Raw genomic sequence first — 22,352 nt, 5'->3', positions numbered from 1 at the left:
TAAAGACTGATAACATCATCCCTGAGCCACATCTTCTCCAGGCCAAACACACCCAGCTCCCTCAGCTGTTCCTCAAAACCACTGACAAGGCAGGAATTCCTGCAGCTTCAAAAGTGACCTTCATAACACCAGCTAGAACAAAAGAATGTGGAACAAATCCCAGTATAAAAGTCACCAAATACTCATGGATAGTAAGAAACATAACTGAGCATAAAGTCACTCAATGTCGCTCAAAGGGATCCTGAAGCTTGACAGGGAGAAGGGCTCCTGTGGGGCTGCAGGCTAAAGGGCTCCTGAGAAATGGCACCATGAAGATTGACAAGGGAAAGAGGCTCCTATGTGGTGGCAAAGAACTGGCTCTTGCAGGGCATAATGAGCACAAGACAATAAAAACCCCACAATGCATACAGTGCAGAATACAATACAATACTGTACCATATGCTACAATAGCTATACAAGAAACCATGATATAATGCAGGACATACTCTGCAATACACTCAAAATATGTAAACTACAATAAACATGAATGACAGCACACAACACATCTAGGACCATAATGAAAGGAATGAGAGGGATGTGTCTTTACAAACAAACTGTGGGTCTGCTTGCAGATAAAAGTCAGATACTGATAGGTGAAAGAGGCAATGGAAGGAACCATAAATTCCAAGGAATCCCACTAATTGACACAGACTCAGTTGCTCATCCAAGACTGTGCTAAATTTCTGGACTTAGAGGAAAAGAACAGCAATACAAAGAAAAATGGGGGAACGGTGGGGAGAGGGTACACATTAGAAGGGGTTCTGTATTAGGCTATTCAGGAAGTCTGTACCTCTCAAGTACCTCAGCCAAGGTGGAGAAAAAAAAGACCTCATGGAAAATGTCCCATGGCCTCTCCCTTTATTTGAATAAAGTTGCAGGACTCCTCTGTCTCCTTTTAGAACATAAACCTCTGGCATTGTGGATTAATTTTCCTAACAAAAAAATACAGTAAATACCACATGGTACAGTACACACTGAATTGCACAACCCACTTCTCAACCTTTGAAGAAACCTGCAACTCACACTAGGCCCTTTGTGGCCAAAATACAAGGTGGCCCCTTCAAATGACCTGGAGAGTTCCTGTTTCACTCAGGATCTGCATCTGTGCTTTTCTGGTCACTTTCACCTCACCCTCCCTGTGTGCCCAACAAACAAGAGACCACAAGCAGCACAAATCCCATGGCAGCTTTTCCCCAATGCCAGATGCCACCACAAGTCCCTGACATGGCACTGTACCCAAGAGGCAGACAGGAATCCCTTCATCCCACTGAGTAAATTCACCTCGTGGGAATGCCCTCCCTTTTGGCAGAGAGAAGAGGACCTGAAAGGAACCAATTTGACTTTTTTTATGTCTCAACATTTGTTATACACAGGGTGAAAAATTACTATAGGGGCTGTTAGACATGCTGGGAACATTAACATGTACCATGTGATAAGCAGAAAATGGAGGTGTCAGGAAAATTAATCCATGAGAAGTTTATGTCTTTATGGCGGGATGCCCCTGTGTCCTGGCAGTGATGCTGTCCCTGTCTTCTATATCTTCCTCTGTCTCTCTTTCTCCCTCTCTGCTCTCTTTTCTATCCCACTCTAGTTGGGTCCATACCCTTTCTTTACCAAGAAACAGTTCTCAGATATAATATTGCCACATTGGTGCTTTATTTTTATCTGAGAAATCTGTCAAAAAGAATGCTCCCCCTTTGAGCAGAATCTGTAAGGACCAAGATGACCCTCCAAGAATGAAAGTTTCCAAGTGCCAAGGGGGTGTGTATAATGAGGTTTTTTTGAGGCAGAAACGGGCAGGTTCACAAGATCCATCCCCAGTGCCCAATCTCTGAACTGCTGGGACTTGAGACTGCACAGTCCCATCTCGCATCCCATAGCCTGGAGCACATCTCTCCCGTGCCCCGGGGGAAAGTGGCTTCTCCCTCTGCCAACACCTCAATGTAAGGCTGGCTCCATCCTGTGGCAGCTGCATGCACCTGCTTGCGGAGGCGCCTCCTGGGCAGGACTGAGACAGTTCCTCTGTGACACAGCCCAGCCCAAGCCAGCTCTGTGCTTTCCTGCCTCCTGGCCATCAGGGCAGCTTCCCCTGCGGCCAGCAGCTTCCTTCACAGGGCAATTTCCCTGCCCAAGACAGCCCCAGTGTGACAGAAGCAGGAGATCTGAGGGCTGCTGAGAGCTGAGTCTGCACACAGCTCAATGCAGCAGTGGCAAGGCCCGGGCAATGCTTGGTTTGATTCCCCCTTGGCAGTTTTTCCTGTGAGAGGAGCCTCTTCACAACAAGACAAACACACAAGCTCAGTCAAAAACCGGGGCATTAGAGTTGTAGAGGGCACATCCACAAAGCCCTCCTGAAAAGTCTGTAAAACCAGCTGGTGTGTATGTGGATGCCTACTTGGAAGCTATACTAGAATGAGTCTCTAGCTGAACTTCAGGACTTTGACCAAAAAAGGTGCCAAATTCACAAGGCTCCAGCCATCTGTCCGAAAATATAGTAAAACCTTTTAACTTGCTTTCCAGGAAGCTCAGGGGAGTGATGAACACATTGAAGGCAAGATCTTCCAAGGTCTTTAGAAATCAGAGACACAATTACATGCTTTTCTCACTGTATGTTACAAGTTTAACTGTGAAAAATATCAAGACTTTGCTGAGAACTAGAAACTGTTCCAGTGATGAACATGGAAAGAGGTACTGTTGCAATCAGAGCAAATAATACTTGTTGTTGAGCCAATCAAGTGCTTCAATACACTGAGATCCTGCTCTCAAGTGATTTAGACAACCTGTATTTAACTACTGTACCTCAAGATAATCAACAAAACAACATCTGGAAAAGATGGAGGCAGAATAACAAAGTTTAAAACTGCATGAACTCAACAATAAAAATGGCTTAGGCTTTCCTACCAATATTTCTTTTGAGCACAGCAAGATGAAGTTTTAACAACCTTTAAAACTGTGTTTCAAAATACAAGATACCAATGGTGTTGCAAAAAAAAAAAAAAAAAAAAAAAGAAAAAGGAGAGAAAAAAGAAAAAACCAAAAATTTCAGAGCTCGATTCTCTGGGTCCACAACTTAATAAAACAAAAAAAAAAAACCAAACAGCACACCAGCCTCAAAATAATACATACAGATAAGAAAGAGAATCCCCTCACCCCTATTATTATCTTCCTGTACTGCCTACATCATGGAGGAAAAAATTTTCAAACTAATTCCTCTCCTCTGTGCAACCATGTTTTAACACAACCACACTGGACATTTATAAAGCTGTTCTCAGCAGCTATTTCTTGAGCCTAACAAATCTACATGTTTCTTGCACAAGTGTGTCAACATCTTCATTATCCTTTTCTTCTGAACTTGGTTCCCAGTCCGAGTCTTCATCAGTAGCTTCGCACTCCTCTTCCTCCTCGTCATCTATAAATCGGTCATTGAGGTCATATTCATTGGTTTCACCATCATTGACACCATCCTTCTTCACTGCCCTTTTTCCTGTAGGGACAAAAATGTCATGTATCCATGATTTATAAAGGTAGAGTTCAAGATCACTCCCAGAGCCCAGATAGTAAAGCATCTCTCCTCACAAGAAAGAATCACCTAAACAGTACATCTGTCTTCCAGTTAAGCCTCTAGCTATTGCTAGATGGCTACTCTGACCCTAAATTTTCTGCCCCCATCCATCAATCCCATCCATCCTTTGTATTCTTAGTCTTTGGAAGCTAATAGCTTCCTTCACATGAGAGAATAAAATCTTCTAGATCACTCACCTCCTATGCTCTCCACTTGCCTTCATACTGGATAGTCTGTGTTTCCCTTCTGAAAGTCATTTCGTTCAGAAATGCATTTTGACAGATGTGTTTCAACCTTGCTCTCAATATCTGTGACACTTCTTTTCTTAAATTTCCAAAATTCCTAACTAGCTATGGCCTGTTAATATTCCAATCATGTCTTATTCTACCCTTAAGTCACATCTCTGAGTAAAATCATGTTCATTCCTCAGCTCCCCTCCCAGTTTTGCATTCTTACCTTATCTAGAAATAACCACGCAATGATATCGGTCTGGCTAACTTACCTGTTGAGCAGTTGTCACCAGCTTTCATATGGAACTATTAATATGGGTTTTTTTTTTCTTTAGCTACAGACCCACAGGCCAAATCCTAACTCTTTAAATTGACCATAAACAATTTTCAGCAAACTCCTGAAACCTCAGATCAGAGCTCCAGGCACAAACACCACCACCAGTACCTCACATAGCCAGACTACAGCCTCTTTCAGTCACACTCTTCTGGGAGTGGGAACGCTCCTGTTCCAGAATTACCTTTCTTTTTATGCTTGCTGGCTTATTGTTTAAGAGACTTCAGAGGAAATTAATAATGCCATAATTGGGAGGGCACGTTCATTTCAGGATGTTTCCTCCCAATTTGTCTCAAACCAAGACACTGTGTTAACCCATAACCAGCAAAATCACAGACTATAGTCCTTGCAGAATTGGAGAGGAGGGGTCAAAATGAAGATGCTGAATAAAATAAAAGCAAAATCCCCCTTCTCAGACTAAGGTTACGAGAATAATAAGCCCAAGAGCTGCTTATCAAAGAAAAGCTCTTTGCCACTTTCACAGCACTGTGAGTGGTATTTTACAACAGAAGCAGGAATGCAGGCAAAATACTGATAACTTTCATATTCTTCTTACATATGTAAGATATGCATACTATGCTCTCCCTCCTCATATATCAACACTTTGATTTGAGCAGTGAGTGATACACTTCCTTTTATGCCTTTCCTCTCCATTTCTTTCTGCTGTAGTTTAATTTAGCCCTGCAGCCCCTAAAGCTGACGATTAAGCTTAATTCAGTCTTTTCTCTAGTAGCCTATCTATAAAGATGATCTTGAAACTTTCTATGGAATTATCTCCTTAATGTGGGAAAAAAAGCTTGCTGACTGCTCCTTCTGAAACATTCTATTTTGAAGTGAGCTTATCAGCTTTCTAGAAAACCTGCACAAAAGTATGTAGAAGAATCCATGTAGGAGAATCCATGGCTACAGGGTGTTATTCATCTCAGCAGCAACAACCTAGAGAAATCATTCAGTAGTGACAATTTAACAACAGCCTAACTCTGACTTTTTTTAAAATTCCTTCCCTACAATTATTCCCCAGTAATTTGCCTCAGATTATTTTTCAGACATTCTCTACAGGCAATTCTGGCAGCAATTAGATTTGAAAGTTAAGCATGTTAACTGTGACGTAGAGGGCTCCCCTCTTCTCTTGGCTCGTGGAATTTAAATACTCTTGTAGCGAATTTAATCCTGCTGTGTCTAATGGTGCAGTTGTGCCCAATATGACAAAATAAAGGTTAATGGAGCTCTTACTGTCTATCTGACCCTGCAGGACGTGGTATGATAGCCTCAGCTGTGAACTTGCTGAGCACCACCTTTTATAAGCTTTGCCCTCCACAGAGCTAAGTCAACCAGTCAACAAAACATTACAATTTTTTTTTTAAATAGTAAATATAAACAGAACTTAATAAATTATTTCCCTTCTTTCCCGTGTGTGCAGAATATCAATTCTTCCACAGTTTGATCTTAGTAAGAAAAGTTGAATCTGACAGACTGAATTTCACTTCTGTGTGCAAGTTTTACATGCTAAAAGAGCAGCACTTCTTCTTTCAGAGTCACCCCTGCCTGACCATCAGCTGCACACACAAGGGGCAGGGTGCACCCTACTATTTGGATAAGGAACGTACTCTTATGAGAGGCACAGCTGCAATTTAAAACCTTCAAAAATAGATTTGGACTTTTAGATATGCACACAGCCCAGCCTGCTTCATTCTAAAATCTTTAAAACTCAGTGCATGCCTCAACACTCTGCAACACAAATTTCTACCACGGACCTCTGATCACGGTGGGGCTGGTACTTGTATCACAAGATACACCAAAACACACACATAACAAACATGCCTCAGAATATTCTGGTGCACAGATATAAGCATAGCAAATATTTGGTGATAGTCAAAGTGCACACAAACTGGGTAAGAAATGATATGGCAAAGAAATTTCTCAGTGGAAAGTTTAAAATAACCTCCTGCATTCACACAGAACAGAAAGAGAGGTTAAAACACTTTGCCATATTGCCATACAACTATTTGCACTTTTATTTACTTTCTGTAGAAAGCAAATCTATTTTGAAGATTTCTTTAGGAAATTCCCTGCCTCTCCTTGGTGATCTCAAAGAAGACAAGCCACTTCCCACTCCCACTCAAAATGCAACAGTTGTACACCCTCCTGCCTTACTCTGGTCACTGAAAGCGAAGACTGCACAGCATTAGACTTTCAGACTGCTCTTTAAAGCTCACTTTTAATTTTAGAAAACTTAGGAAGCTTCACATTTGGAAGATGAGACAAAAAAGAATCCTGGAAGGAGACCTAAGCATGTGTCCTGGGTTGTAAGATATGTGGGTATTCTATTCCTATCTGTTAGAGGTGGGGCAATTATCTTCTGTTATTTGGGCAGTTTTCTTTATCTGTTCCACAACCAATGCTCCCTCCAGGAAATATCTTCTGTTAGTGGGCCATTGAGTTTCACCACATGACTGATAAAATTACATCATCCTATTGTGAGAAACTCTACCTGGGGAGAGGAGCCAAACATTCCTACCTGGATATAATCTGAGATTTGGAACACCGCAGGCAGCCTTTTCCCACTGGATTCCCAGAGGAGCAGCTTCCTTCTCCACTAGATTCCCAGAGGAAGACAAGGCCCATCTACACCACCACTGGGCCTTCAGAGGAAAACTACACCTTTCTACAGGATCACTGCTTCAAAAGAACGACACCTGTCACTCCAGGAGGACTGCACCCACCATTTCAATTGTACTGCTACCACCCTCACCAACAGGGTGTTAGGTTGTATTCTGACTCTGTCAGTGTTTTTTGCTTTTAGTTTTGTTTGTTTGTTTGTTTGTACTATTGCATTTGTATTTTTAGTTTTCCTAGTAAAAAACTGTTCTTCCTTTCCCCATGTCTTTGCCTGAGAGCCTTTTAATTTCAAAATTATAATATTTCAGAGGGAGCTTGTTTACATTTTCCATTTCAAGGGAGGGTCCTGCCTTCTTTAGAAGACACCTGCCTTTTCAATTGAAGACAGCATGTTTAAAACTTGAGTCTATGTGCCCCCAACATACATAAACTTCTATACTTTTATCCTAAGCCCTGAAATTTCAGTACCTCACTGTATGAATAAGGAAGTTCATCAGTACATGCACAGATTATCATCTGGAAGTTAGTTAAAGGTCAGAGGGAGTATCTGCATGTTACAGGAGCAACCACTCCTTATAAGGCAACCTTAACTAGCTGTGCATGAAATAGTGGATTCCTTTAATCCTATTATGGCTGCTGTGTAAGGAGTGAAGATGGAAGACACCATTTAGCCATATGTGTCTCTCCTTAAAATATGTTTGTTTTCTTGTCTGCTTCTAGGAAAATACAGGTGGGATTATCCAGGAAGACTGGCACAAATGCAACTGAAGGACTATTACTGGTAAGAAAACAAGAAGGATTTTACTAAAATAATGACTATTTTCTCCTCAGCTAAGTATTATCAAGCATCTCCAGCACTATTAAATGCCAAAAGAGCCACAGCAGACCAATGGCGTCCCAGGTTGATGTGCCCACTCATAACTACAGAATACATTCACCATTGCTTGAAGCTCGTTGTCGTGTTCCTCTTCCAGTTACTAAAGAAAAGGGAAGTTGTCATCAGGACAGAGGGAACCCTGCCATAAGAGTTATTCTTACAGCTGCTACAACAGGAAACTGACCTATTAAACAAATGCTGAAATGGTTGTGCTGTACTTCCGGGTATAAAAGCTACTCTGATGCCTCAAAAATACCATTTTTGTCTTGAATCATTCCCAAGAGATTACCCAGATAAACTGTTCTTAAAATCATTACCCTTGCCATCTGTAGACAAATGTCATTAAATCTGACTGGGGGTTTTTAAGCAGGAAATTGGAATATTTTAGGGCATTTAAATATTTTACACTACTGTTTCCACAAATGCTATTCTAACTTAATCATGTCATAGCCCAGAATCTTCAAAGCAAAATGCATTATCATGACAGATCCTTAAGTGTTCTGCTCTAAACTACTGCTTATAGCATTGGGATTTCATGTGGAAAAGCTCCAATTCAATAATCAAGAGAAAGCACCATAAAAAAATAAAACCAAGAAGTATCTCTTTCAATTCTTTAAGAGCAGACAAAATGTACACAGCACATTCCCCTGTGTTTCTTCACCAAATCAAGTTACTGGAATATAAAAAGACTACAAAGTGTTAGATTAAGAACTCAAATTCAGTTTTAGTAATCTTCCCTCCAGGCCTCAAGAAAACATATATGCAAAAATTAATTCTCACAGTAAGAAAATCACTGGTGAAAAAAACCCAACACAAAAAGATGACAGATACAGTTGCAGTATTTTGTTTAGAGCATCAGAATATTTTAAAATTTTATCTCACCTGAGAATTTCTGATTTAAAAAAAAATCCCAGAAAAAAAATAATCCTAACAAAGAGGGAGCTATAAATGCAACTTTATTTCCTAAAGGGAGATTAGTGCCTTTTAATGAGATAGACATGATTGTCCTTGTGGGTCCCTTCCAATTCAGAATTTTCTGTCATTCTGTAATATTGAACAAATTGGCCTACCTGGAGGTGCACTGTGCTTGTACTCCAGCTTGTGCTGGGGGTTCTTCCTGCAAAGAAGGAAACAGCAAAAGCTTGATTCCATCACCTTGCTCCACATTTCACAAGTGCAGAATTCCCTGGTATTTTATGGATCATTTTCAAGGCAGAGCATTTAGATCACACAGATAATAGCCAATAGATAAGGACAAAAAAAATTTAACACAAAACCCCTTCAAATTATATCTGTTGCTTCATCAAAAGAATGATCAATTTTTCATGGGTGCCTCCTTTCCTCTATCCCCAAAGAATGAAACAGAGATTAAGAAATTACTAACTCATGCAACACAGAGATTGTCTCATCTGGAAGAAGAGCCAGTTTGGGGTTTAGATAAAGCATCTGTTGTACTCCCGAGAAGCATGTTGGCAATTTCATTACTGATATAAGTCTGTATCACTCAGCCTGAGATGGAAAATTCATCTCATACATGTTTTTAAGAGAACCACTTTTTCTGCATTAGCTGAGTATCACCAAGGCTTTTTCCTAAGAGCTGTTCTCATTTTGTTACATTTCATGGAGATCATGCTTTTTAGGATAATCACACTTTCCAGGAGAAAATGTTTATATGCAGAAACAATCTTTAACAGCAGCCACCAGTTTCAATATGCTCTCATAGAAATGCTATTGCCTCAAAAGGTATCTTCTTGTCCATTGTGATAATTATGCAGTCTGCTAAATATGTAAACCCGAGATACTGAAAAACAACAGAATACAACAATATTTTGAAGAAAATCAACAGTGCTTAAAAGAAACAGCAGTCAGCTATAAACTGGATTTTATTGCTGTTACCTCAATTATACTTTGTAATAAATCAAGTACTGACTAAAATAGTCTTTTTGCAAAATCACAACAAATACATTACCAAAATTTAAACTAAAAGTTACAGATCAAGAACAACATGTAACAATAAATTGCTTATATAAAAGAACAATTTACTGAATGTTGAAAAGAAATACAGTATTGATCTCCAGGTCACTGAATGGGTTCTTTGAGCAGTCAAGTTTTCATCTCTGACAGCTGACATAATTACCAAAATAGTGATTTTTACTGTGTCAGTGTTAAAAATATGCACAGATTTGGGTGCTTTAAGGGTAGAAGTCTGACCGCAGTAAATTTCAGAAGGCTACAGGCAATGTAAACATCAAGAATTAGTCATTATTCTACTGTCCTTCTGCAACTGCAGAGGAGAACATTCTTAACCTGACACAAGAAGAGGCACTGTGCACGTGTTTCTCACCTATAACAAGCTGTTCCATATGGACACTCAGGCCGGCTGTCATCATCGTCCTGAGCCACCATCTCCATGTTGTGATAGTCATCATCATTAGGATGACTGAACTGCTGGAAGTGAATGGGATTCTTCCTGCAAAAGACAAATACACACTGAAACTGACTGATCCATTTCAACACAAGAGAGGACATATAAAACATGTTACTGAATCATTGACAGCTCATTTTTCTGTGGTTACATGAAGAGGAGCTTTTAATGTTTAACTTGACACAGACTGTATGACCTACCTTCAGGACAACAGAAGAAATTTTGTCTTAGCACCTGCTGCAACAGAAGTTAAACCAGGAATTTTCCTATTTCCCATCAGCTTTAAGTTTCAGACCTCCAACACGTGTACAAAAGGCTTTATTTGAATTACAAACTAGCATGCTGACATGAAGTTGTACCATAAGACATTAACAACTTCATGTGTAGCTGAGTCACACCAATGTTAGTGAGGACAGCACAAGATCATCATCCACAACTTCTTGTTCTACAACACTTGAATCCGAGGTGAAAAAGTAGAGAACACAAATTTATGAATCACTGAAAGAACATTTCTACCACTTCTAGGCAAGAGCTTTGTACACACACCACTCAAGACTAGACAGTCATAAACATCACTTAAAGAAGAGTTTCTTCCTTCTATAACTGTTGTAAGTGGAATTAAAAAGAACACAGAAAATCAAGTTCTCACTTCAGGAGAAATTCATGTGACAGATCAAAACAGGATAAAAAAATTACATCAAAATTAACATAATAGTAGCAAAAGCAAATCTACTTTTTCCCTATAATTTCCTGTAGACTTTTTTTCCAAGTGTAATACTGAGAAGTAAGAAATGTGAGATTTTTAAATAAATTATTTTCCAAAAGACATCTGCAAAATACTTTATTGATTACCTCAATCATTCCCAGAGTACATAACCTCTAGTGTGTTTGTGCAAATTATAGAAGTGAGCTGCCTGCCTCAAGCAGGAGGAATAACAACTTTCAGCTGCAGAGTAGTTACTGCTTTAGCTTAGACTTGCTCCAGCTGCATTTAGAAGCAGGTATGGAACACACCAAGGATGTGTGCAGCCACCTCCATACACAGCAACTTCCTCACTGATCAGAGAAACACCTTTAAACTCACAAGTACTTCTGAACTTTACAGAGGACAGTCAATATTCATTTTAGCATTTCAACTACCACTATAACAAAAAAGAATTTGTTACAGCTTTTACAAAGATGACTTAAACACTGTGAGCTCTGCTGGCCATTCAGGCTTCCTTTTAGCATTTGACAAATACCAGCTATTTAGTATTAATTCTTTAAATCTCCATTTGCTGGGTATGTTTCACTCAGGAAACTCCACAAGCAAGCTACAGATTAACTCTTCCATAAGCCACTTATCAAAGATCCAGCATGCCTTGGATCTACTTACATAGGTGATAGGCTTCTTGTCCTGGTCTTTTGTTGCTTCTACAAACTGTAGGACAATTGAATAACGTTTCACTAGAAACTATTGCAGGGTTGCAGTCTTTTATTCTATAACAAATTCTCATGAAACATCACTTCTTGTGACAAATTCAGACTGGCTGCCTACTTCTTTCCCCATTAAAATAAATGGGATGAAACCAAATCATTTAGAGGTCATTTGCCACTGTGTTTTCTTAATGCACAGAACTAATACACTTGCAGTAATAGCAAGAATTCTCAGTCACATGAAATACAATTTATCTTCTGAAAGGGATACAGCAGCAACTGATGTTCCTTGATTTAATTTTAATCCTTACTTCTACATCTAGATACATAAAGCATCATGGTTGCCACGTGTCACAGTTTGACACTGGCACTATGCCAGTGCCCCCATGAAAATACATGTTCCCTGGTGTCTGCTGTGAGATGCAACCAGGAATAGAGCAAAACAGGCTCCAACTTAAAAGGGTTCTCCTTTTAAGGATGCTTTGCCCAGTTCCAAAAAAAGCAGTCTCTCACTTTTGGGACACCAGTCCCACCCAAATTCACCCCCTGGGGCCGAGGGGGTCTCAAGAACAGAGGTCTTCTTCTTCACTGAAGATTGAGGGCACCACCACTCTCCTCACCCGTCGTCTCTGTTCACGCACTCCTTCACATAACATCACTGCACTCTCTTGGCTCCAAGCCATTGCCTCCCCCTAAATGCAGTCTCTGTGTCACATGAAAAATGGTTCTGTCCATGGCTATACAAGAAAAGTCCAGCCAAAGGCCACTACATCATCCCTCTCACTAAGATTCTTCTCCACTTCTCTCATGGCCAATTTCCTCTTATCTCTACCTCTCTTCTCATTCAGCTCCAGGAGGATCAGCATTCGTAAGGTTTCCATCATCCAAGAAAAGGGTTAAAAATCTCAGGCTCTGCCTGTCCAGAACTCCCATGGCTGTCCTGCCAGGCACCTTCTCTCTGCAACCCCCCCTTCTTCTCAGCCGGCATGCTATCAAATTCCAAGGTGGCCCAGGCACAGACACCAGCTCTCTCTCTCTCCCTCTCTCTCTCTCCTGGGGGAGGGGTGGCCTGGTGCTCGTCCACCTTTCCATCCTCAGGGCCCGACCTACCTCGCTCCACCACATGTCTTCCCCTCCCCGCCAAGCCACAGCAGCTGGGCAGGGGAAGAGGTCTGAACCTTTCACCCACTGGAACCCGAGAGAAAGTTTTCCTGGGAGTTCTCTGCTTTTAACCTCCTGTGTTCTCAGAGGCATATCCTCAGTGGCCACACCAGGTGCTAATATTCAAATCTGAGCACCTATTGGTTTAACCACAGGATCCCAAAAAACTCACTTCCTCTCAAACCACGACACTGTTTCAGACACAGGAGTTCAGGTCTACTATACCTCTTCTATGGTGGCCCTTAAAAAGGGTGGTGGCGGTAGATTTATTTTAATTCCCTATTCTGCCAACTTCAGAAAAGCAAGCAGCAGACAAAAACATGTGACAGCATTCAGAGGGCGAGTTCCTCGATAACAAATAAGGGCAGCTACAACATACACAGAGCACTTTGTCTCCTAATGATAACAGCAGCTCCTTTGAATTTGGCCACTTCAGAAATGACAGTGAATGAAGGTGACAAGAAGACTCCTTGGAGCAAGAGGTGTGCATCAAGTTTAACTCTTTCAAAAGCAGTGTTTTCAAATTCATAAATGAAGAAACTAAACTATGGGTTACAAATTTACTTACTAAATGTTTGCTACAGGCTAATAGAAATGTAGTCAAATAACTAGATCTAACATTTAATCTTTGCTCTAACACACTTTTGCCACCACACAGAAACAACTACTTAGAGGCCTTGAACTAAAAGCAAATACAAAGACAGGCTACAAAGCACATTTCTTTTGCTGCAAGCAAACAAGTCAAGTTCCATAATATTTCCTGAAGATCAAAGCTGACATTTTGATTCTCCTTATTTACAAAATTCTCCCTATCTGACAAAGTAAGACTGCTATTTGTTATTTCAGAACATTCTTTTCTTTTTATAAAGCAATACTTTCCAAAAACATTGCTGCCGAATGTCTCACAATAAAGAGACCCAGGAAGAAATGTGCACATATAGACTCCTACTCCCTACTACCAGTACCTAAGATTTGCCTTCCTAAAGATAAGGAATATTTCTTCATAGCAGAACATTAAATATCTTTAATACCCACACAGGGCAAAACCTGTCTCAGCATAATTCAAAGTAGCTGAAGCAAACCAGAGGCTGCATTTGCACTACTGGATCAACAGAACTGTCTAATAAGACATGCTTTTGTCATAATCATTAAGGGAAAAAAATGAGATAGGTCGAAGTTACATGAAAACCAACATGTGATGTGCTCATGAACACAACAGCTTTATAATTTTGATATTCAGTTATCTCAGCATCAGGCTCACCGAACATACAGGAAGCCAGTCACTTGTGCTTGTTTGGTTCCTAACCAAACTCACTGCTTTTATTACTGTTGAAGCCCCTTGGGGGAAGATAAAAAAAGTCACAGAATCTGCTGCTTCCTGGATTAGCCTTTTGTATTTACAAAAAAATTACATGGGATTATCTAGAGCTCAAAACCGTCTCCTAAATGTAGCTCACAGGTCAGTGGGCATTTTCTCGACTTAAGAGCACTTCTAGATTTCAGCCTTCCATTTAATGTAACCCAACAGGACACCACAGATCTTTTCTGGGCAGAAAGAACTAGAGGAGGCCAGGCACCCAGCACTGGTGTTCTGGAACTTCTCTGGTATGACAAATCTGGTAAGACAAATTACTTCTGGTAAGACATATTACTTCTCTGGTAAGACAAATCTTCTACCACGTCCATCTTGAAAGGATATGAGTGAAAAGAAGAGGAAAAGCCCCTGTTATTCCCCACTTGCAGTATTTCTAAGGACTGTCCAGATAAGAGTTAATCTCAGATTCTAAGTATGCTTTGTTCTGGTTTTAGGGGTGACTGAAAGCTTTTTAAAAATTGCAGAAACATCAAGTTATAATAAGATAAATTCTTGATTATTTATGAATGACAAAGAGTAAGTATTTTAAACATTCAGATCACAAAGCAGGCAGTAACTTTGATAAATGCAGTAATCTTTCATGTAAGTCTCATCTGCTAAAAAACCAAACCTATAGGGTCTGTGTTGGGCACTTGAACCTTTTACATCTCTTCTCTGCTAGTACCTCATACCATAGACACAGGTCTTTTATTTCTTTTCCTTTTATAATGGACCTTTATATTTTATTTCCTGCAACACTTCATCTTTTAGTTTGCTCAAATACTTCATCCCTTGTTTGGGTTGTATTAGGAGTTAGCAATCCCAGCTCCTCCTTTTATCCCTCTAAAATTAGTGTTCTGCTATTTGTTTCTCATCAGATCCCTGTTCAGCAAAAGATTTTTTTCCAAATCAAAGCTTGTAACAATTTACAGTTTTCTCTTCCATAGCTAATACGTTATTTCTGAATAACAAGCTAGAGCAAGGTAGTACTGATTTTGCTTTACCTGTAACAGCCACTTCCATACTTGCAAGGTGTCCTCTTATGCTGCATCTGTTTGGAGCTTTCTGAAGCATCTGCACTTCTGGCTGAATCAGAAATCTCAGTGTTGTAGTCCAGATTTGCATCAGGCTCAAGAATCCCTTCCTGAGCACCAAGATATTGGGAAGTCCTGCCCCAGTGAGCTTGTCGGCTGGTAGAACCAGCAATGTGCTCTTTGTTTTCTGTTTCCTCAATTCTGTTGTCTTTAATGGAGATGTGACCTTCTCTTTTAGACCATTGGCTATGCAGCTGCCTATCATTTTCTTCCAGAGAATTTCCAGGGTTTGTTGTTCCAGTCTTGCCACTTCCTTCCATATATCTCATGGTAGTCTCAAGAGGTAATCCAGATGTATTCTGTGGAACAAGGTTACATTTCGAAAAACCTGAAAATTTACACTCCTCAGAATGAAAAGCTTTGAAGTAAAACTGTGCCTCATCATCCCTGCTTTCAAAATCAGTCACAGAACAGCCCAATTTAGAAAGGACCTTGAAAGTTCATCTGGTCTAGACTAAAAATCTTCTACTCTACTTCCTAAACTCAAGTTCACTGCTAAACACAGCTGCTGAATGAAAACCCCAAGTTCAGAAAACACAAAGAGAAAAACTTAACTTAAAAGAAAAACTCAAAGAAAAACTTATCTAACAGCTTCCTTCCTCAGCTTCCATTCCTTCACGTGACCTGTTCTCTCATCACCTCAGTTTGTGAACAGTCCAAGAACTAGTTTAAATTAACTTCCAATTTAAAGTACTGCTCCTGAAAAATTAATGGGGATTATACAGGTGAAGATGTAGTGGACTGTAGAAGAATGTAATTTGGACAGACTCCTACCCATGAATCAATTTAAATGATTAAGGAATCACTTACTAATTTAATGAGTTTCTTAATAATTTAAGCAACCAGATACATGGAGTATATTTGTATTTATCTATATAGAAGATATATGGGAACTCAGGACACATACCCTGAGGTTAATCCCACACTGATACATCTTAAATGCTTCAGCTCATGACTCTAAATCACAACAGTCTGTCACAGACACCATTAAGCAAATATTTCAGTTTTGACACTAACAGCACTTTAAATTTTGGAAAAAATGTACCTGGAAGCATATTACATTCAAGGTTGAATTACTTTGATACATCATAGAACTATTCAAATGTCTGTGCTTTCTAAAGATTATTATCTATGTTTTCCCTCCAGTAAATTTATACTTAATTTACACAGGTGCATTTTGCAGAGCTTGAAAATCAACCAGTGATTTCCTACTGGATTTTGTTCCTTTCCAAGCAAGTCTCATGAAATGTTATCCAAAACCAATTACATTTGAGCAGCAACTTGATTAAGAAAGGGAAAGTCAGCATTACCATCAGATGATCCTGACAGATGCACATTTAGTGACTCAACTAGGAGACAAAACAACTCCCAAAATACAGCTCAGCAATCAACTGCAATTTAAGAAATAAGCCTTTCTTTGCAAAAGAAAGCATAAATTACTGTTATTTGCCACTACCACTTCTGAGTTCTCTACCATGTATTTCCACCCATTGCCTGTACTGTACATAAGGAGACAGAAGGCTCACACTAATTCCCTGGTTACACACCAGGCTGTAATCCAGGAAAACCAAAAGCCACCAGCACTCAGCACTGGGACAGCCTCTGGTGGCTGCTGCCAACCACAGCAATTCAGATACTTTTGCTTTCTTCCCTACAGAACATTTTATCAATCACCTTAAACATGACAGCAGGACCATGATTTAGGCTCTTCTATCCAAATTACAGTCTTTCAGAGCTCTCTACGGTTACTACTCTTGCCTGCCCTAATACATCAGTTTCTCTGCAAAGTCCTGAAAGCAATTTCTTAAACTGTACTTGAAATTAAAATGATTTATGAAATTATTAGGTGAAAACAAGTAAAGCTTCCTACATGCAAATTGCAAAACTGAATAATTCATTACGTAGTTACTCATTTTATAACCAGGCAATGAGAAAATAGCTCAGCAGCTGTTATTAATGGACCTAGTGGACCACTGTTATACCAAAACTACTACTACTACTTGCTCTCCATGCACAGTTTGCTTCAATTAACCTTAAAACCAAAAAAAAAACCCAACAATTTTCAGCGTCAGAAGCATTTTAAGTATTTTATCAGATCCTGGAACACACCCAGGCAATTTTAATGCCAGTCATTAAAAACACCTTCCAGAGTGGTTCACTTAAAGGAAACAAGTCAGTGAAACTCTGTTTGCTCTCACCAGAATATGCTTTGCTTGACTTTAGCAATGATCCTTCTCACCACTTGCAGGACGTCGTTAGTAAGGACTTAACTGCCTAAAAAGGCAGCTGTTCCGTGAGGTCACAGAGAGACTTGACCAGTTGGACCAAAGGGTCTGTTCACTCATTGCCACAAATAATTTTGGGTTTCAGGTTACTTCTTTTTCCTTTTTTTGACTCATATTTTGAGATGGTGGCATAAGCACACTCCATGCTACCTTCCTTTGAAACAGCAGTTGCTGAGCCACACACCATCCTCATCTGACCATCAACCCTCACCTACTACAATGGCAATAGCTTGGGAAAAGCCCAGTGTTGCATTGCATCAGTTTCACACCATCACCTATCCCCAGAGGTTCTCAGAAAAAGAAGCCACATACACCAGCCATTCCTAGGAGCAGTGCTCTGGCCCACGTGCTCCTGCTTCTTGCTGCAAAGTTTTCAGTCTGGTACTTCTGTGGGACATTTGGGGGCCATGTCCCAAATCCTTTGAAGGAAATGCAGAAAACCAAATCTCTGAGGCTTCCATAATCCTTGCTACAGAGCTATCCAAAAGACTGGTATTTCAAAACCAGTCACGATCAGAACACAGAGAACAAAAAGTTATGTTGTAGGCCTAACCTTCAACATGACATTGCCAACTACATTCTCATTTTTTTGCAATATCATGGTTGCGCCCTGAGCCAAAAAGTTACCTGAGATAAAAGAACAGGGAAGGGAAGGCAGGTCCTTTTCCCTTGATCTTGCTCTCCACCTTCAAAATCCTCTATAGTTTCTTCAGAAGGTAATATTTTTTTCTGCTGTACATGTACTTCTGATTTTAATGACTCTGTAAGACCTTCTCCCCTTCCTTGGCCTTTTTTCTTTCTACTACCTTAAAATAAAAGAAAAAGGATACTTTTGGAATGCAATTTTTTAGTGAAATCCTGACTAGAAATCATCAAAGTAGAACACTGGGCACACGGCATGAGAAACAACAGCAGTTGTGAAAAAGACTTTTTAAACAGTTCTAGTGTTCACATCTATCCCCAGTTCCCCCAAGGTCAGGGCTTGAGATACTAACCCACACAGCTCCTAATCTCAACACTGACAAAACCAAAACATTCAGTCTTTGAAATAAACATTATATTCACACATATAGCAAATTTTATAGTACTGGCAGAGAAACAAATAAATAGACAAACAAACCTCACTCCCCCAAAAATACAACACAAAAGCACAAACATAAGAAAACTATTACATCAGTACAGGACTCAACACCATGCAATTTTTATATAAATATCGCAGGAAGGAACAGTCTAGATTTAGAAGGGAGATGAAAGAAAAAATACTGAAACACAGATTTTCTTTGTCATATTATAATTTTTTTCCAAATTAGCTTTTGAGGAAAAGAATAGGCAGTGTGGTGGATGGCACATGATTGAGGTTGTTAAAGCCACAGTTGCCCTCATCAGTGCACACAGACACCTGTATTTACAACAGGAGGGAAGAAGCAACTGGCCAGACACTGCATTTAACATACTCCTGTGGGCTTGCTTGGATATTAAGAGCCAAATCCATAACAGCATCCCAGTAGAAAGAGCAGCTGGAAAGAGTCACTGAGGTAGAGCTGCTGCACACGGGAGCAGACACACACTCACCAGCCACAGTTCATATACCTGGACTGATCAGCAAAGCAAACTCAAGTTTGCCCCCAAACCACTTCACACCTCCCCACAGAAGGGCAAACAGGGTGGGGTGTGCTGTGTTCAGCACAGGGAGTGATGGAAATACTTTCCCTCTCTCACTGCTTTGGCCCTCCTGTTCCATCAATAAAAGTCACAAGGGCAATAAATGCCATGTAGAAAGTTTGTCTAATGGCAGTTTTAGAAGCTCCCAGGACTGAAGGCAGACATGTTATAAAGTCTTCTTGAGCTTGTACCAATGCATAGGCACATCATGTATGCCACTGAGCGTGACTGAAAACAGCCTTCTGCTGCTGTCACTGCTGCTAGGCAGCAGCAGCACATGACACATCCAGCAATTTCTTTTCCCACAAGAACAGGAGGGAATGCAACACTACTTTAGCCTTATGTTGGTAAGAATCTATCAGATTGTAATGAACTGCTCCTCCTAGGAATTAATTTTGGACTAAACAACCAAGTTTGATTCAGTAATGATTAAAAAACTAACATGCAACACCACCCAAACCCTTCTGCCCTTAAAACCTGTGAAATTAAGAAGCTAAATTTAGAAGGGCAAAACATCAGTGACTTAAGTGTGGAGAACTCTAGGAATTAAAGAGATAGAAACTACTTAGAATTTACATACAAAATAGGCAAGTTTATAGCAAAGGGCTCCTGAACGTCCAATGCTCAGCTGTACAAACAGAGTTTATTTATCTAGCATAAAAAACAAAAAGAACAGAAAGAAAATTAACTGATGAAAAAGAGCTCTATCACACCCATAGGACTGATGACAAAAGAGACAACAGAAGTCAGTTGTTGTCAGCTGGCCCCACACAGAGCATGGAAAGAGAAGTAGCAAATTAATACTTCCTATCACCCCCATTATAATTTTAAAAAGTGTATCAAAGCACAGGAATGCATATTGGAATGCAATCATTACCACACTGCAAACCTACCTCCCATCGTAACAGGCTTGGAAACCCTCTGCACCAGAAGATCTCTTTCCAGCATCCAAGATGGAAGCACTCTCTTTCTTTGAATAGATTTTGACTCTTTGCTTTCATTATTGCCAGAAAGAGGAACCTGAAAGAACATTTACTGTTTAGTTCTTTTACCCAGTCACAGAAGAGTGGGGGGAAACTAGACCACAGTTTATGCCCCTCAAAAGCAGTCTGGGTAACCACCTACTTCTTGTATGGGGACCATTGCTCAAATATTTTAATATTTTTGCAGTTTCCACCCACTCAGAAAAACAACATTTATAGGAACCTTCATGCAGTAAAAACAAAACAAAATAAACCAGAACTTCTTATATCTTTGGAATAAATATCTAAAAGGCTACAAACTGAAAGATTCATAGAAGAGCTTTACCACCACCTTGCTCTAGAGTTTCCCTACATAGATATAACAGAGCAAGTTTAATAAAAGTCAAATTAACATTAACAAATATGTCCAAGGAAAAAACCCCAAAACCCTGCAAACATAAAAGTCTTTCTTAAATTCCTATAATTTATTTCCCCAGAAAGTAACCAGACTCTAAATCTCTGTAAAAACAATGCAAATACACCAAAGTCACATTAATTATTTACTGAAAACAACACTATCATTTTGAATTTCCTGAGCCAGTCCACCCCAGGGATCTCAACCACAGCAAAGGCTGACATTTCATTTGTATAGAGAACATAACACCTCCTTAACTTTTAACACATGCTTACAAATATTAAACTTCATTAAAAACTTCAACACCCACCAAAAATCTGGAAGTAGCATCATTACTCCTTGTTTTTGTAGCTCCCTGTATGTTAGAGCTGGAACATGCTGGTTCCATTAACAATGGAATACAGGACATCTCAACAGCAAGAACGTTGGTGCTTCTGCATCAGCCTCCTGATTTTTTTCTGACAAAACAAAATCAATTTTCTCTACTTACACACTACAAGTATAAACATGCACTTTTGACTCAAACACAAAAGTTGGTCTGAATGCTTGCCATTAACAAATGCAGTTTGAAACTGATCATCAACATCCTCTTAACATCAGCTTACAGAGGAAATAAATGCACCTTCCTTTTACCTCATACCTAAAGGGTTTTGAACAATAGACTCTCTAATAACTGCTGACCCCGACTGTGCTGTTTTGGGGCTTGCTTCAGTACATAATTTACACTGGTTGCTGCCATGACAAAACTTTGAGAAAGCTGAAACTGCATCTTAGAATTTGCTTTATGGTAAATCTGCACAACTCCCCAAAATCTGATCCTACTTTAAAAGTCAGGCAACAATTTTAAGATGCAGTTTTCAGGATCAGATGCCAAATGAATCAAGCACTTCCCAGCAAGTTCTCACTACAGCCTGCAGCACTGAAGTGACACTAGATACACAGGTGCTAGATTCAAAAGCCACAGTCCAGAGCCACTACATCTAAAAAGCCTTTTACGTTATGAAAGCACACCCAAACTGTAACTGTTTTTCCTTCAACACATTGCCTTTTCACTACTCAATTCACCAGCACAAACAATCAGGGAAAAATAATAGCTGGAGTATTCCCTGCACAAAATCACTGTCTCTGCCAACCCTTCCAGAACTTTCTGCACTGCAGAGATGGCACATTGACCAGCTGAACTTTGTCGCCCTGGGAAGAGAAACACCAAAGGCTAAGCTCTGCCCTCACCCCTTCAGCTCTTCAGGGACTCATAAAACCCCAGGATGGGGGAGGTTCAGTGGGACCACAGGGGTCATCTGGCCTCAGCTCCCTGCTCAAGAAGGGTCATCCTACCACACATGGCACAAGATGGCATCCAAATGGTTCTGGAATATCCCCACTGAGGGACACTCCTCAACCTCTCTCGGCAATCTATTCCATGCGCAGCCACGGCACAGGAAAGAAGTTCTTCCTTATAGTCAGGGGGAACTTCTGGGCATCAGTTTCTGCCCGTTGCCTCCTGTCCTATAGTTCCGCACCAGTGGGCACAGCCTGGTCCATCCTTTCGGCACTCTTCTTTTAGATACTTATACTCATGAATAAGGTCTCCTCTCCGCCGTCTTTTCTCGAAGCTGATCAGACCCAGCTCTCCCAGGCTTTCCTACTAGGAGACTCTCGATACTCCACTCTCCCGCTGGAGCCGAGCTTTCCCCGCCCCTTCCACCCACGGCAGAGCCGCCGCGGGCTACAGCGCTCCTCCTTGAACCGCAAAGCTGCGGACACGAACCACTCCGGCCTTGGGAGCGGGGGCCGCTCGCTCGGGCCGGCGGCTCTGCGGGGCTGGGCCGGCCTCACCTCGAGGTTGCCGGAGCCGCCGGGGCAGGGACGGAGGTGGTGCCGAGGCCGGCAGGAACCGCCGCCGCCTGATGACGCGCG

General features: G+C 40.5%; 1 protein-coding gene across 4 annotated transcripts; it reads right to left on the bottom strand.

The window, feature by feature from the left end:
- Positions 1-1,673: 1,673 nt before the first annotated feature.
- Positions 1,674-22,346, bottom strand: APLF (aprataxin and PNKP like factor). 4 transcript variants are annotated; one of them, XM_058021075.1, is made up of 8 exons: positions 22,272-22,346; positions 20,744-20,893; positions 19,952-20,073; positions 18,024-18,202; positions 15,022-15,410; positions 10,006-10,131; positions 8,732-8,778; positions 1,674-3,523 (listed from the first exon to the last, which is right to left on the bottom strand). In XM_058021075.1, exons 2-8 carry the CDS (start codon positions 20,842-20,844, stop codon positions 3,315-3,317), a joined length of 1,173 nt encoding a protein of 390 aa, XP_057877058.1. In that variant the 5' UTR covers positions 20,845-20,893; positions 22,272-22,346; the 3' UTR covers positions 1,674-3,314. The 4 variants fall into 4 exon arrangements, with proteins under 4 accessions (XP_057877058.1, XP_057877059.1, XP_057877056.1 ...); XM_058021076.1 differs by having other exon boundaries at positions 22,204-22,285; XM_058021073.1 differs by lacking the exon at positions 22,272-22,346 and adding an exon at positions 21,666-22,135.
- Positions 22,347-22,352: the final 6 nt, after the last annotated feature.

Source organism: Melospiza georgiana, chromosome 3 (genome assembly GCF_028018845.1).
Source record: "Melospiza georgiana isolate bMelGeo1 chromosome 3, bMelGeo1.pri, whole genome shotgun sequence".
Lineage (NCBI taxonomy): Eukaryota > Metazoa > Chordata > Aves > Passeriformes > Passerellidae > Melospiza > Melospiza georgiana.
Note: the sequence above shows the minus strand (reverse complement) of the source record. Positions and strands in the feature narration are given on the sequence as shown.